The sequence below is a fragment of the Sinohyriopsis cumingii genome, chromosome 10, assembly GCF_028554795.1.
Source record: "Sinohyriopsis cumingii isolate HCF-2022 chromosome 10, ASM2855479v2, whole genome shotgun sequence".
Lineage (NCBI taxonomy): Eukaryota > Metazoa > Mollusca > Bivalvia > Unionida > Unionidae > Sinohyriopsis > Sinohyriopsis cumingii.
The window spans coordinates 56,554,154-56,569,275 of record NC_142970.1 but is presented as its reverse complement, the minus strand read 5'-3'; the positions used below and the strand labels follow the sequence as shown (position 1 = coordinate 56,569,275).

Below are 15,122 nucleotides of genomic sequence, written 5' to 3'. Positions count from 1 at the left end.
GCGGATTAAGCACAAACGAAAATGCTTATAAGCATAGCGTGGCTAAACGAAACTGCATAACCTGCATAACGTAATCGCGTTAATAAGTTTTCGTGTGCGAGATTTCCACATGTTTGAAGAGTTTGATAGCGATAGTAATATCCACACTATTGAATAATATTGATTACTTGAGGTTAGCATGATGATTTCTCAGATATATCTGGATGATGTTAAAATGCCATATTAGGCAAAGGTCTATCTGATTGAAGTCAAAATAGCAAACTGGCAAATGTGATTTCTGCTCGATAATTTGACAGAATCATCTCAAGTCTAATGATTTGGTTGACGTGACAGAAAGGGGATACGTATGCACCTGTTAAATTTCAACATTTCCCCATTTTCTTTGAACGACGACTAGATGTGACACACAAGCAGACTCCATAATATATACACCTTACAGTGTACTAAAACAATGTTATATATTGTCCAACATCTCCCGTAGTTGTCACTTCGATAGTGGAGAGGATACGCGGTAATCCGATCGGTATGGAATACAGGATAAGCGGTAATCCAATTGATACGGAATACAGGATAAGCGATAATCCGATCGGAACGGAATACAAGATAAGCGGTAATCGGATCGGTACGAAATACAATCTCAAATAGCAGGTAAGATAAACACTGTTAAATTGTTAATAACAGACCACACCCCTAAAAAATGTGATTGGAAAGGGCGTTATGTTTACATAAACGTGATTATGTGTGTGAACCGTCACCAAAGGGCGGAGTTGCGGAACGCAAAACGGACCTTGTAGTTTAAGTTGTGTGTGTGTGTATGTATATATATATATATATATATATATATATATATATATATATATATATACACACACACACACACACACGCGGTTGTAATCATGCATCAGTCCTCTTCTGGATGTCCGTATTTAAATCTTTATTTGTATATTGTATTTAAGTCAAAGGTTTATTGGTTTGGTTTGGGATGTAACGGTATATGTGCACATGAAAAACTGCATTGAGCCGAAGCTTTGCACAGGGGGATACAATGTAGCGGCAATAGGACCACACTTCGGCCTTTCCACCAACATGAGTCATTGCGTACACAAACATTTATAACATTGTTTACCAAATGGTGTCATGCGTATGTCACACAACATAATTCAATTCATAACTGCGACTTTTCACATTTCTTATATGTGTACGATCGTGTTTCCCAGCATGGAACTTCGGTACAGAATAGCTCTGTTCTGCCTCACAAGTGACCTTCATCGTTCTTTTAGTCTGTTTGGACCTTCTGCTGCGAGCAGTGTAAAAAAATTAGCAAAATCTTGCCAATTTAAGAAATCAATTGAACAGTGATTACACAGTAATCTAATTAAACATTAATTGCAACACATTTACATACCAAAACTAACAGTGGTTGGGAGTTAAATGATCCAGAAACAGGACTTTCCGTTGGCCTAAACACAGGTACGGTTTCCTTAGTCCATTTCGAGTCTAAAAAGCCGTTGTTGTAAATGTTTTTAAAAACAATAAAATCAAAATTCATATTTTCATTATCACTATTAAGGGTAGATCAATCCTAGATCATATGATGATTATTATTAAGGTTAGATCAATCCTAGATCATAGGATGATTATTATTAAGCGTAGATCAATCCTAGATCAAAGGATGACTAATATTAAGGGTAGATCAATTATAGATCATAGGATGACTGTTTTCTTTCTTCTGTCTCAGTTATTATTATGGATAAAAGTGAACTTCGCTTTTATCTATTCACATGTGCCTCATTGTGGAATCTATCTGCATTAGCCATAGTATATCGCCATTAGAGTAGCGATTTCAGCCACGTTTCTTTCAAAGCAAAGATATGTTTAAACGTTATTGAAAATGTAAGCTTAATCTTTTAGTGTAAACCTAACATTTTACCCTCTATCTGAGGGTAAGCAACTTTTCAATATTTTCTGCCGTTTGAAGGCTACATCAGTATTCTCAATACGCCATTATTACTTCGTCTACATTTTTCGTTCAGAAATGTGAAGTAAAAAACGTTCATCATTATGCTTCAGTGTAGCATTTGAAACTTCCATCCTCGTGATCAAGAATTTGCGTAGGACACAACAGCCTCGTGTCTGACTAAGAACTCTGACCCTCCGGTGGAATGTTCCTATCCTACACAAATGCATTTGATGGATTTTGTTCACAATCCACTGAGATGACCTCTTAGTAAAAACATTCCATTTTCTTAAAAAGTCTTTATTTAACCGAGAACGTTAAAAAATACGTGCAATTATTGCCATAAATATATCATAATTATTTTAAGATAGTTAAATTTGTCCAATGTACTTTTAGAGTATAACTGATTTCTCCATTTCCGGCGATTTCGCCCTGTTAACGCTGTATCGCTTCATCAAGGTATGTAAAAGAAAATCAGATTCTTCGAGGTTTTGGCGAGGGTCCGAGGGTCTGGTAATGTTTAATTGATCTCTCTTGCTGATAGAATTCGTTTCGATAAAACTTTGCAGAAGTGAAACAACAAAGACGTCTCACCTGTCACAAATATTATATACATATTTTATTTTGCATCCGTTCTAACCAAACTAATATTATTAACTTAAAAGATAATCATTTAACACCAATGTTAATAAAGGAGGTGTTTCCGAAGCTAAACTGGCAATGTCTATGATGCATCTTGTCATCACAATGCCGATAAAGGAGGTGTTTCCCAAGCTAAACTGGCAATGTCTATGATCCATCTTGTCATCACAATATCAATAAAGGAGGTGTTTCCCAAGCTAAACTGGCAATGTCTATGATCCATCTTGTCATCACAATGCCGATAAAGGAGGTGTTTCCCAAGCTAAACTGGCAATGTCTATGATCCATCTTGTCATCACAATATCAATAAAGGAGGTGTTTCCCAAGCTAATCTGGCAATGTCTATGATCCATCTTGTCATCACAATGCCGATAAAGGAGGTGTTTCCCAAGCTAAACTGGCAATGTCTATGATGCGTCTTGTCATCACAATGCCGATAAAGGAGGTGTTTCCCAAACTAAACTGGCAATGTGTATGATACGTTTGTCATCACAATGCCGATAAAGGAGGTGTTTCCCAAGCTAAACTGGCAATGTCTATGATCCATCTTGTCATCACAATTACTTAAGGCTTTGCTTCTTCCCGTTAGTAAATGAAATCGCTTTTCCAAGTTTCGAAAAGCCTTGGTCTAGCGTTACAAGTAAAGCTTATTTTATGTTGCGATTTTAAAACCTGACTCCCGTATGCTGATTATCTCACGGGGTTGTGCTAGGTCTGGATAAATGAGACTATTTCTGAGATGGAGTTTGTAGAGTGTATACGAACAAATGGGCAGACTCGGTACGTCCTTTATGTATTTTACCGGTATACAAACTGGATACATGCAAACCACGTTTTTATCGGTAGATAGGAAAAGCCAAACAACAGACAACAGCACCCGGGAAAGCAGTTTGATGTATTATATGTATTTTAGACGAAAATCCACGAGATGTTCCTATTGCCTACGGTGGCCGAATCACTCATAATACGTGAAAGCTTTTCTCGAAAATTCCAACTCGAAAATACATTGATGGAGTGATGCTGCGTAAGAAGAGGGAAATTGCTGGAATATGGCGAATGATTCAATCACTAATAATGTACAGAAAACTTGTACAAGTTTTAGTCACTGAAGTTGCTTCTCAGAAAAGAAACCGCGATCTAGTTGAACAACCTCGTCTAGTTTTAACATTGAAATATGAATGACTGATCGAGAAGCATCGTCGTTAGCCAAGGTTCCGATATGATGACCCTATCTACACCTCGGTGGGCCCAACACATATATTGGTGCTTTGTCCTAGAGACATATATTTGATTTCATAAGTTGCCTCCCGTAATATGTAATACCACATGGGGCTCGTTACAAAGAAAATCTAGGGATTGGGGTTCTAACCTGTAATAATATAACAGGTTAGAACCCCCATCCCTAGATTATCTTTGTAACGAGCCGCTGTGTGTAATACCATCTAACCAACAGCGTGGTGGATTGTACATCAGCCGAAAATTGTGGAGGTAATTGACCTAAAAAGGATACTTTGTAAATTTAACATCGAAAGTAAGTCTACGTACCAGAGGGAAGCCATTGAGGGTCTATTTGAGTGATTGTATATGTGCAAACACGGACCGGCAGTGGAAAATTGCTTATTTATTCCATTCAAATTGTGTTGGGGGCCCCGAGTGGCCGAGTGGTCTAAAGCGCTCTTCGTTACGGATCACTGCCATCTCACCTCTGCCTGCTGCGGTTCGAGTCTAAGATTCAGCTAATGTGGGTATGTGAGAAAGCTTGCCAGTAGCTTCTCGTGGGTCGGTGGTTCTTTCCGGGGTTTTCCCGGGTTCTTCCTCCACCATTAATACTGGCCGCCATATATAGCCTATCGTGTGCTGAAAAATGGCGTTAAACCACACACAACAACAACAACAAACTGTGTTGTCCCCTTGTCTCGATCATTTTCAGATACTATTTTTAGCTGGCCAAACCTATCCCATAGCCGCATCCGTTACGGTCATGCGCATTTAACGTACGGCAATTCGAGTGACCTACACTTCTTACATGAACAGAACATTTGTCATTATAGAGCATTTTCAGATACTATTTTTAGCTGGCCAAACCTATCCCATAGCCGCAACCGGTCCGGTCATGCGCATTTGACGTAAGGCAACTCGAGTGACCTACACTTCTTATATGAATAGAACATTTGTCATTATAGATCTCCGCAGATAGTAGTAAACAATAATATGCCAGCCCACAAGTATAAGAGTTGAACTGTACGTTTTCATAAAGTATTTTTAACAATAAATGAGTGTTGCTTTAGGTTACTGCACCGTGACTCTCATTTTAACTCTCCCCCCTCCCTATGACTGCATGGTACTGAATAATCCGAAAATAAACAAGTTAACTTGTCTAATTAGCAGCAAAGAATGAACACCAAAGGCGACACGTCACATTTTTTTTTTTTTTTTGCATATTCCTCAAAAGACTTGACATTTAGTTAATAAATTAAATGGGAATGAATGTGAATCCGAAACCTGTTTATGATACATTCGATTGTCTAAAGAATTTACTCCCTCTCTCTCTCTCTCCTTAGTTTGCTGACTCCTTGAACAAATATGGATAATAATGATTAGTTAACTCATCCTGCGATACATTTGCAATGGCCATCAGTTGCTGCAGTAGTATCAGCTATGTGTAACTCGTGTGGCTTCTTTGATTGAGCTTGGGATTTGATTACGTTGGCATTGATGATGCTGTGTTTACCTGTATGCATCCATCTGCTATGAAATTAATTATATGCAACAAAGAGATTTCTAAGACCTCGTGTTTTCGCGAGTATATAGCCTTGAAAAGTCATCTAAATGCACGTACATTTGTACAAATTGTAATTCTGGTCACATAAGAAAATCGTCCACCCACCCTATTCCTTTCAGAAATGGATCATTTAACTTTGAAAGTCCTATCCAGGACCGCGGACAGGGTAGGACAAATTCCGGGGGACCACAACGGTCAAGCGGTCCACCGTTGTTTCAAGTTGTGATTCACTGGGGCCTACTGGATAATATTTGCTAAGGCCCACAAATCCTGTCCTCTCTGATGCTTTTTGTACTCATATCTACTTTTCTGTTTTAGGCAGGTTACTGAACTGTTAACTCATGCTTTTCAAACACGATATTTCTGTGAAGGATGTACAGATGTCAAACCATTACAAATTTGTTTGAAACTTTCTTCACGAACATCCATATTGTTAACGACAATCGCTTAAAAGTTGCCCTACGTTGATTGCGCATGCGTTTAATATTGGAGTGGAAAAACCCATATTCGACTTCCTGAGAAAGGTCTATAGGTACATTGTTCAAATTTGAACAACTTAATTTTGATCGGATGGGTTGCCTTGCCGCCGCATCCAATGAAATACACAGATCCGAATCGCAGAAATATCTGCTTGATACGCCAAGGTGTAGATGAGGCTATCACATCGAAACCTTGGCTAGCGAAGATGAGCGAGAAGTTGTGAATAAAAACATAGTTCCACGCATTCGTAACTTCTCAGTCAGACCTTGTTTTGTAAAGGTGGTCCGAATGGCAGCTATCGGCATACATTCAGAGTATGATCAGCAGGGTTGACCTCGAAATTGAAATTGGCGAAATGGTCTGACCGTGCTCTGATTATGGGTGATCCAGCTTGTCTGGGTCGGATTCGTAGCTGCACCATTTGGGTTTCCAGTCTGGTGCGTAACATACCTGCTCACTGGGGCTTCCTCGAAGGTTGAACAAATGGTTTTACTTACTGGCCATTAGTTTAAACGAGTGTTATTCCTTACCACTTGAAACTTCCAATCCATTCGTCATTTGAATGAAATTTATTTTGACATTATTTCTTTGTAAAACTTTGTGAACATAAAAGGATAACAATAATTAAATGTATACTTTTGCTGCTTAACTTCTGACTTTGGACGTAAGTGTGCCTGACATAACCATATATTTTATTTTCCACTGCTTTACTCTGTATTTGATTTTGGACGTAAGTGTGCCTGAAATAACCATATATTTTATTTCTCCACTGCGCTTTACTCTGTATTTGATTTTGGACGTAAGTGAGCCTGAAATAACCATATATTTTATTTTCCACTGCTTTACTCTGTATTTGATTTTGGACGTAAGTGCGCCTGAAATAACCATATATTTTATTTCTCCACTGTTTTACTCTGTATTTGATTTTGGACGTAAGTGTGCCTGAAATAACCATATATTTTATTTCTCCACTGTTTTGCTCTGTATTTAGTTTTGGACGTAAGTGTGCCTGAAATAACCATATATTTTATTTCTCCACTGTTTCAGATGATAGAATTCGCTAATATACATGGTTTCGGAAACAAAATGTATGCCACGTTAGGGTTGCGTATGAGACGTATTTGCAGAACCGTAATGTTGCAAATTAAAAGTTCTAAATCTTCTTATAAATTAAGGACATTTGATGGCTGGCAGTAGCTGTTTTGTGTTAATTAGTGTTATCAACCTTTTTCAGCTTAAATAACATCTATTCAGTATATTTATTCTTTGCTGTCGCAAACCTAAATTTTATATATACACCATAATTGGCAATTAATGAAAAGACGTGGATTGTGACAAGCTATGTTTAGTGACCATTTTTCACAACGAGCAAAATGTCAGCTATCATATGGTATTACGTCACACCTTGTCAACTTCGTTACAGCTCGCGTCTTTCCTTACATATTATTCTCACGACGATTACAAACGTCTGGCCACGCATAATAAATAACGAATTAAGAATCGCATGTATATTATTTTGGGTAATTTCGTAACTCTTCTGTTTTGGTAGTTGCATATAGTTTTCCATCAGATTGTTCCCAATCCTGTCAAAATTAGTCTACCATTTACTATGTCAAGTTTTACACAAGAAATATATTTTATACTGTTTACCTTTTGATATGCTAAAGACGCATATTGACTTCCGATTCAAAATGTTTAAAGTTGAAGTCTATTAACTTAAAAGGGGCTCTGTAGAGACATGTACTTCTGACAGCGATAGGTGTAAGGTTAAGTTGCTTGCATGTGCATCATGCATAATGGAGATAATGTTGACAGACATCTATGCTAATTTCATGTACTGTTGCTGGAATTACTTTACTTATCGTACCTTTGGAAACTGTACATGTTCTAGACAGAACATGACCAAAATGGCGGCTCCAAAATGCTGGAAAAATCAGGCTAATCTGTTCATAGTACACCACTCTTACAGTTACTAATGTAGGGTACGTAGACGTTTTCAGAGTAGTCCATACCAGCTTCTGAACGTGCAAGGAATGCGTTACAAAGTCTTTAAAAAATTAAACATGTAACCAGCTCTTTTATTGACAATTTACACCTGAAGTCAAGGAAGTGAAAGTGACCAAGCGGAGTTATCGTTATTTAAAAAAAAAAAAAATAATTGCACATCAGAGATAAGGCCAACTTGGTTACTCTATAACACAAATTACACCTATCAATCATACAACAAAATAGAACTCAAAGTTCTCTTAGCAATACCTAAGGTATACAAGATATTTTTAAAAAAAGAAATAGCCAGGACGATCAACAAAGAAAACCTGTGAAATTATTTTTGTTTAAAATTTACACCCTATAAAAGTACGAAATTGTAGAGCACCGCCATCAAAGATAGGACGGGTCGAAGGTGTAGAAGTGCAGCTTATATCTAACAATTACTTCCAATCAAAGTCTGAATTTGTCAACTTCGGTGTTGTGGCATTTGTGCATCATGTACAGACGCACAAACGTAGGCTTGATGTATAACATTACCTAGACCAGTGCCGTTGCCGCACAGTTTCTTTTTGGGCACGGCCACTTCCATTCTGCGATGATGGATGAAGGGGTGTGGGGATTTATTCCTAGTGTGGATATTTATTTCCAGTAAAATCTCACAGTTTCGATCATTATGTAGGTTTCATCTGGCAATAGCTGGAACTTTCTTGCCACATACTTTTTTTTTTAAAGTCGTAATTTCATGTAGTTTAATTTTATTTCATTTCCATTTTTGTCTTGACAAGTTGCCTGGTCAGTATAAACTCACACATACTACCAGATTTATTCCTTGTCTATTCAGGCACACACATAACGCACTTAATATAACAACAGTTCAGTGCAACGAGCAAACTAACAGTACCGGCAATATGTCACTCTTTTCTGTCACACCTTGTCAGCTTCCAGACATCTCATTTATTTTCAATGATCTCATTCATACTCATGTTGATTAGATATACATCTTTGGAATACCAAGTTAAGAAATAGTCCATCTTTTCTTTTTCACTCCTGTAACATCCCTTTTTATTTTACAAACCAATTTATAATGTGTCCATTTGTTGCGATCCTTTCCTTCAAGGACATGGCAGAACGTTTGCTACCAATGATGCAGGTTTCTGAACCAGCCTTGTATATGTATAGCAGGCAATATTATCTCCAGTATATTTAAAATAGGACAAACATGTGAGATGGCACCAATATTTTAAACTAAAGCAAAAAGCATAAAATTAAGTATTTTGGTTAAATTTCCAATGGAAAAGGGTACGTCCTCACTTAATCCATCAATTTATGTGGAGCAGATAAGACTTCTTTCGCACTTTTTCTTTGCCTAAGGAATGTTTGTAAAATACTAGCACTTTAGGGATTACATAACGGAGGTACCCGACTGTTGACTATTCCCACCGTAACAAGATGAGAAAAGATGTGTGGTTAGAGTGAATGGACATTGTGTTAGAGGGATCGATTTCCAAGCCACCAAAACTTATCTTTTGTCTTTCTCTACTTTTAAAACTGTTGAAATTAGCACTTATCTTGTCACATGCTGAAACGTGTTTCCAAACTTGCGCAAAAAGGTATAAATTAATCTATACACATGATACGACAGAAACAAGTCTTGCAAAGACTTTATCAAAGACGAATCCTCATCGAATCAAGCTTTTGCTTTCGAATCTCAGCTTGCAAACCATTTGGTTTTATTTGCGGCTCTTTTAATACGTCTTACTTAGGTTAGCTTGTTAGATTGTATATGTGACAAAACACATAAACTTAACATTATAAATATGACATTACACAGATACATAACATTGTAAATGTGACATTACACAGACATGTAACATTGTAAATGTGACATTACGCAGACACTTAACAATGTATATGGACATTACACAGACTCTTAACCTTGTAAATGTGACATTACACAGACACGTAACATTGTAAATATGACATTACACAGACATAACATTGTATATGTGACATTACATAGACTCGTAACATTGTAAATATGACATTACACATACACATAGCACTGTAAATGTGACATTACACAGACACTTAACATTGTAAATATGACATTACACAGACACATAACATTGTAGATGTGACATTACACAGACACGTAACATTGTAAATGTGACAGTACACAGACACTTAACATTGTAAATGTGATATTACACAGACACGTAACATTGTAAATGTGACAGTACACAGACACGTACCGTTAGACATGGGAGATGAGTTCTAAAGATAAATGTTCAAGTATGTTGACAAAATAATTACTGTATAAGAACAACGAAAACACAACAGCTACTGCCGCCAGTAACGACGACAACATTATTATATAAAGAAGCATTTATTTTTTACGAACACAAACACCGCGATGGCATTAACACTGTCACAACCGCTAACACCTCTACGCATCATGCGGCTATAACGACGACAACGATAATGTTGACTATTCAGGATAAGGAAGGTCTGGGGCTGAATATTTCCGGTTTTCATTCCGTTTGCATTGAGAAAAGAGGGAAAGGGAACTGAGTTAATATTGGATTTGTTTAAAAAAGGAGATGTTTAAAATATAATGTGCGATTTTTTCAGTTTTGTTTTCAGCGTTTGAAAATTTACGTGAATCCTGCAATTGCACGTTTTGGAATAGATCCTGCTATTTCTACGATAATAGCAGCAACACTATACTACTACTACTACAAACGTTAGCAGTATTTACACTAGATCAAACTGTTATGGTTGCAATATGTAATGATCTCATGAAAACCCGAAGTGAAAAGTCATTGTCAGTGAGGTTGGTAAAAGAACATTACGTAATAAATCAAATTGCTGGTTATGATTACCAGTTTAGTTTAGAATTTACCAAGCAAAATATGAAGAAACTAGCTTCAAAGCAACCAGTTGTTTACAAAGTTTTGAAGGTCATTTACAATGGTATATAACAAAAATAACAACCATATATAGCGGGCGAGATTTTCACAGGTACAGTAATTGCATATGGTTACACACAAAGATAGGCGAGAATTATACCAGACATTTGGGAATTTTTAATATATTTGAGTAAGTATATATATATATATATATATATATATATATATATATATATATATAGTTCTTATACTCTCAATTATCGTTGTAAGCATATTGTATTTACATGCTCAATTAACGTTGTGTTTATATGTTACTACGTTTATATTTGAAAATATGAACAAGTTGCACCGCTCAGCGACCTTTGAACTTCGTCGCGCGCTCAATATTAATTTTCTTTTCAAATTCTCGTTTTAGTCTACTTAAAACTTAAATGTAGTCATATTTTGAATGAGTGCAAATTAAAACAACAAAAAAAACCCCAAACTTTTGCAGTTATTCTGGAATGGATGGATTTTGTTTTTTCTGATGATCTAACTCAATTCTTCTTTTCTGTCTACGATGGACTGAATTTCTTGTCAGTTCATTGCAGTAAGGATAATGTGATTTCAGTTGGAAGTGTAGTCGAATTGCAGTACAATTTCTGTATGTATCAAGATTTCCATGATATGGATTATGGCATTCTGATTTGCAGAACCAAAAATAGAAACATTTTGAGAAAATCTGAGATGCATAAATGGAAGCAGATTTATTAACGAAGTTAATACCAGCGTGTACAGACGCCATGTCAAGAAGCTTAAGCATTTGCACATGAGCCGTCTGAAGAAACCGATGAGGATAAGATTGCAGGATAGGAGCCCAGACACAAAAGTTCTCACACCAGCAGGCAATAGATGTACCCACACTCTGCAGATGAAGCCACAGAGATGGGCAAGCCATGTCACCATGATGTCAGAAGAGCTTCAACCAAAGAAGATCTTCTGCGGCAAGCTGAAGGAGATAAAGTGATTTCAGGGTGGTCAGAGGAAACGCACCAAAGATTCCTTCAAGTCATCTTTGAAGCACTTCAACAATGACCTCGAATCTTGGGACGATCTGGTTTAGTCTCATCTATACTGAAGCTGTAGACTTTGAAGAGATCAGAATTGCAGAGGCACTGCAGAAGCGCGAGCAGCGTGAATCTCAGAACTGCAGCACATCCTCTATTGATCAAGGAAACCCAAGTGGCACTTCCATCACATGTGCCACAACGCGTACAGAGCACTAATTGGCTTGGTGAGTCACTCACGTACTCACAGGAGTCAAACCTGTTAGAAATTTCATTGTCAATTTCGAACTCAACGGACGAATAACACCATCTGCAGCAAAGGAACTACATGTAATTTAGGAAAATCTGTTTCCGATACTTCACAACTCTAAATCTCTGAAGTTTTTATTTGCGTTTTGTTTTTGAGAGGAAGAATTGTGACTTACTAAAATTGTTCCTAATACGCTTTGATAGAATAGAAGAAATATGCCAGAAGCTTTTGTTACACATTGCTTAGACTTCCCGCCTTACCATGCAAGGGTATACATTGAAACAATGCTTCTACTCTTTAACTTGCATGATGATTTTTAATTCAGTGGAATTCACAAGGTTTCCAAACATCTCATTGATGTTCAGTCAATGTATATTCTAAATGCTTCATTTTATATCCATTTTTTAGTAAATAGGCAGTGGCAAATGTATCATGGAGCTGATATTAATGAATTGATATGATCCTTTCATTTTCCAGGGTGTTTAATGCCATGCCGTGACGACCAGATCCAGTGCACAAACTGCCGTTGCATTCCCATAGACTGGCTCTGTGATCATCAAAATGATTGTGGAGATTCATCAGATGAACCCGCCAACTGCAGTATGTGCAGTTATATTGCACAATATTTTCATTTAGGGGCAAAACAAATTAAATCTGTTGTGCTTAAGGCACTTGATGACTGGTTACTCGTAATGAATCTGGTTGAGTGTATCATTCAGTTTAGCAGCTGTATCATTCAGTTTAGTACTGTATCATTCAGTGAAACATTGTATCATTCAGTGTAGATTGTATCATTCAGTGTACCACTGTCTCATTCTGTGTAGCATTGTAGCTATCAGTGTAGTATTGTATCATTCATAGTAGCATTTGTTTTGACTCTGTGGTCATACATTAAGTAACATAAAGAAGCAGAACGAGCAAGTTTGTAAAACTTGACAAAGAATTTAATTATCAAATTTATGAAGGAAAAGATAGGAGGAACTTACAGTATTATGATTTGAATCCAAAATAATCCATTAAAAAGTTATATTCAAGTCCAAATGAACCAAAGCTTCCATTGAATTTCAGATCTTCGAATGCAGTGATCTGCGAATAGTCCTGATGTATCAAAACAGCAATATTCAGACACATTGCAAATATCCCACATCATAAAAGAACTCCACCTGACCTAACCCATCCAATGACAAATTACCTAAGTCTTATAAGAACCCACTTGACCTAACCCATCGAGTGAGAAATTACTTAAGTCTCCTAAGAACCCATGTGACCAACCTAACCAATGAAAAACAACCCCAAACCTGTCAACATGTTAACTAACACTGTTATTATTAGTAATTTGATTATAGCTGCTTATAGATCCTATACAATCTCATCACTCTCAATATCCTAATAGAACCTAAACAAATACACAGAATTCAGTTAGAGATAATCACTGCAATTTATAGTCATGAATACAGTTTTATAGTCATGAATACAGTTTTCAAAGATATAGAGAAAATCATGTACCAGGTGTTAAATAAAATATGGATATACATAACACATTGTATCATTCACTGTAGAACTATATTATTCAGCCTAGCAATGTATCATTCAATGTAGCATTGTTGCATTTAGTGAAGCATTCAGTATAACATTGTGCCATTAAGAGTAATTTTTCATTCAGTGTATCATTCATTGTAGTGTTGTAGCTTTCAGTGTAACATTGTAGTATTCAGTGTAGCAGTGTATCATATGGTGTAGCAGTTTGTCAAACAGTGTAGCATTGTAGCATTAAGTGTAACATTGTAACATTCAGTGTACCATTGTAGCATTCATTGTGACATTGTAGCATTCATTATAATATTGTAGCATTCAGTGTAGCAGTGTATCATACAGTGTATCATTGAAGCAGTTTAGCAGTGTAGCAATCATTGTAGTGTTGTAGCATTCAAAATGTTAGAGTATAGCATTCATTGTAATAGTGTATCATACAGTGCAATATTGTAGCATGGAGTGTAGCATTCAGGGTAACATTGTAGCATTAAATGTAAGATTGTAACAGTCATTGTAACATTGTAGCATTCAGTGTAACATTGTAGCATTATATGTAAGATTGTAGCAGTCATTGTAACATTGTAGCATTCAGTGTAGCATTATAGAATTCCTTAATAGCATTGTGCAAATTGAAAATGCAAATTATATTAACATTGTAACTTCACATTTGGAAGAAAACATGATCTTGCTCATTGATTGCATTTTTTTAACATGCAAGTCTTTACTTTATATTCCTGTATGCAAGTCTTTACTTTATATTCCTGTATGCAAGTCTTTACTTTATATTCCTGTATGCAAGTCTTTACTTTATATTCCTGTATGCAAGTCTTTACTTTATATTCCTGTATGCAGGGCTTTACTTTATATTCCTGTATGCAAGTCTTTACTTTACATTCCTGTATGCAAGTCTTTACTTTACATTCCTGTATGCAAGTCTTTACTTTACATTCCTGTATGCAAGTCTTTACTTTATATTCCTGTATGCAAGTCTTTACTTTATATTCCTGTATGCAAGTCTTTACTTTATATTCCTGTATGCAAGTCTTTACTTTATATTCCTGTATGCAAGTCTTTACTTTATATTCCTGTATGCAAGTCTTTACTTTATATTCCTGTATGCAAGTCTTTACTTTACATTCCTGTATGCAAGTCTTTACTTTATATTCCTGTATGCAAGTCTTTACTTTATATTCCTGTATGCAAGTCTTTACTTTATATTCCTGTATGCAAGTCTTTACTTTATATTCCTGTATGCAAGGCTTTACTTTATATTCCTGTATGCAAGTCTTTACTTTACATTCCTGTATGCAAGTCTTTACTTTACATTCCGTATGCAAGTCTTTACTTTACATTCCTGTATGCAAGTCTTTACTTTATATTCCTGTATGCAAGTCTTTACTTTATATTCCTGTATGCAAGTCTTTACTTTATATTCCTGTATGCAAGGCTTTACTTTATATTCCTGTATGCAAGTCTTTACTTTACATTCCTGTATGCAAGTCTTTACTTTATATTCCTGTATGCAAGTCTTTAC

At 36.3% G+C, this 15,122-nt stretch overlaps 1 protein-coding gene across 5 annotated transcripts in view; it reads left to right on the top strand.

The window, feature by feature from the left end:
* The window catches only part of LOC149790192 (low-density lipoprotein receptor-related protein 2-like), a 168,150-nt gene that overhangs the window by 11,194 nt on the left and 141,834 nt on the right, over positions 1 to 15,122 (top strand). For all 5 annotated transcript variants that reach the window (XR_016423814.1, XM_089972181.1, XM_089972182.1 and 2 more), the window contains exon 2: positions 12,533 to 12,655. Coding sequence is in view for 4 of the 5 variants with exons in the window: in XM_089972181.1 (XP_089828307.1) it covers positions 12,533 to 12,655 (123 nt within the window). In the remaining variant the exon portion in view is untranslated. The remainder of the gene's footprint in view (positions 1 to 12,532; positions 12,656 to 15,122) is intronic.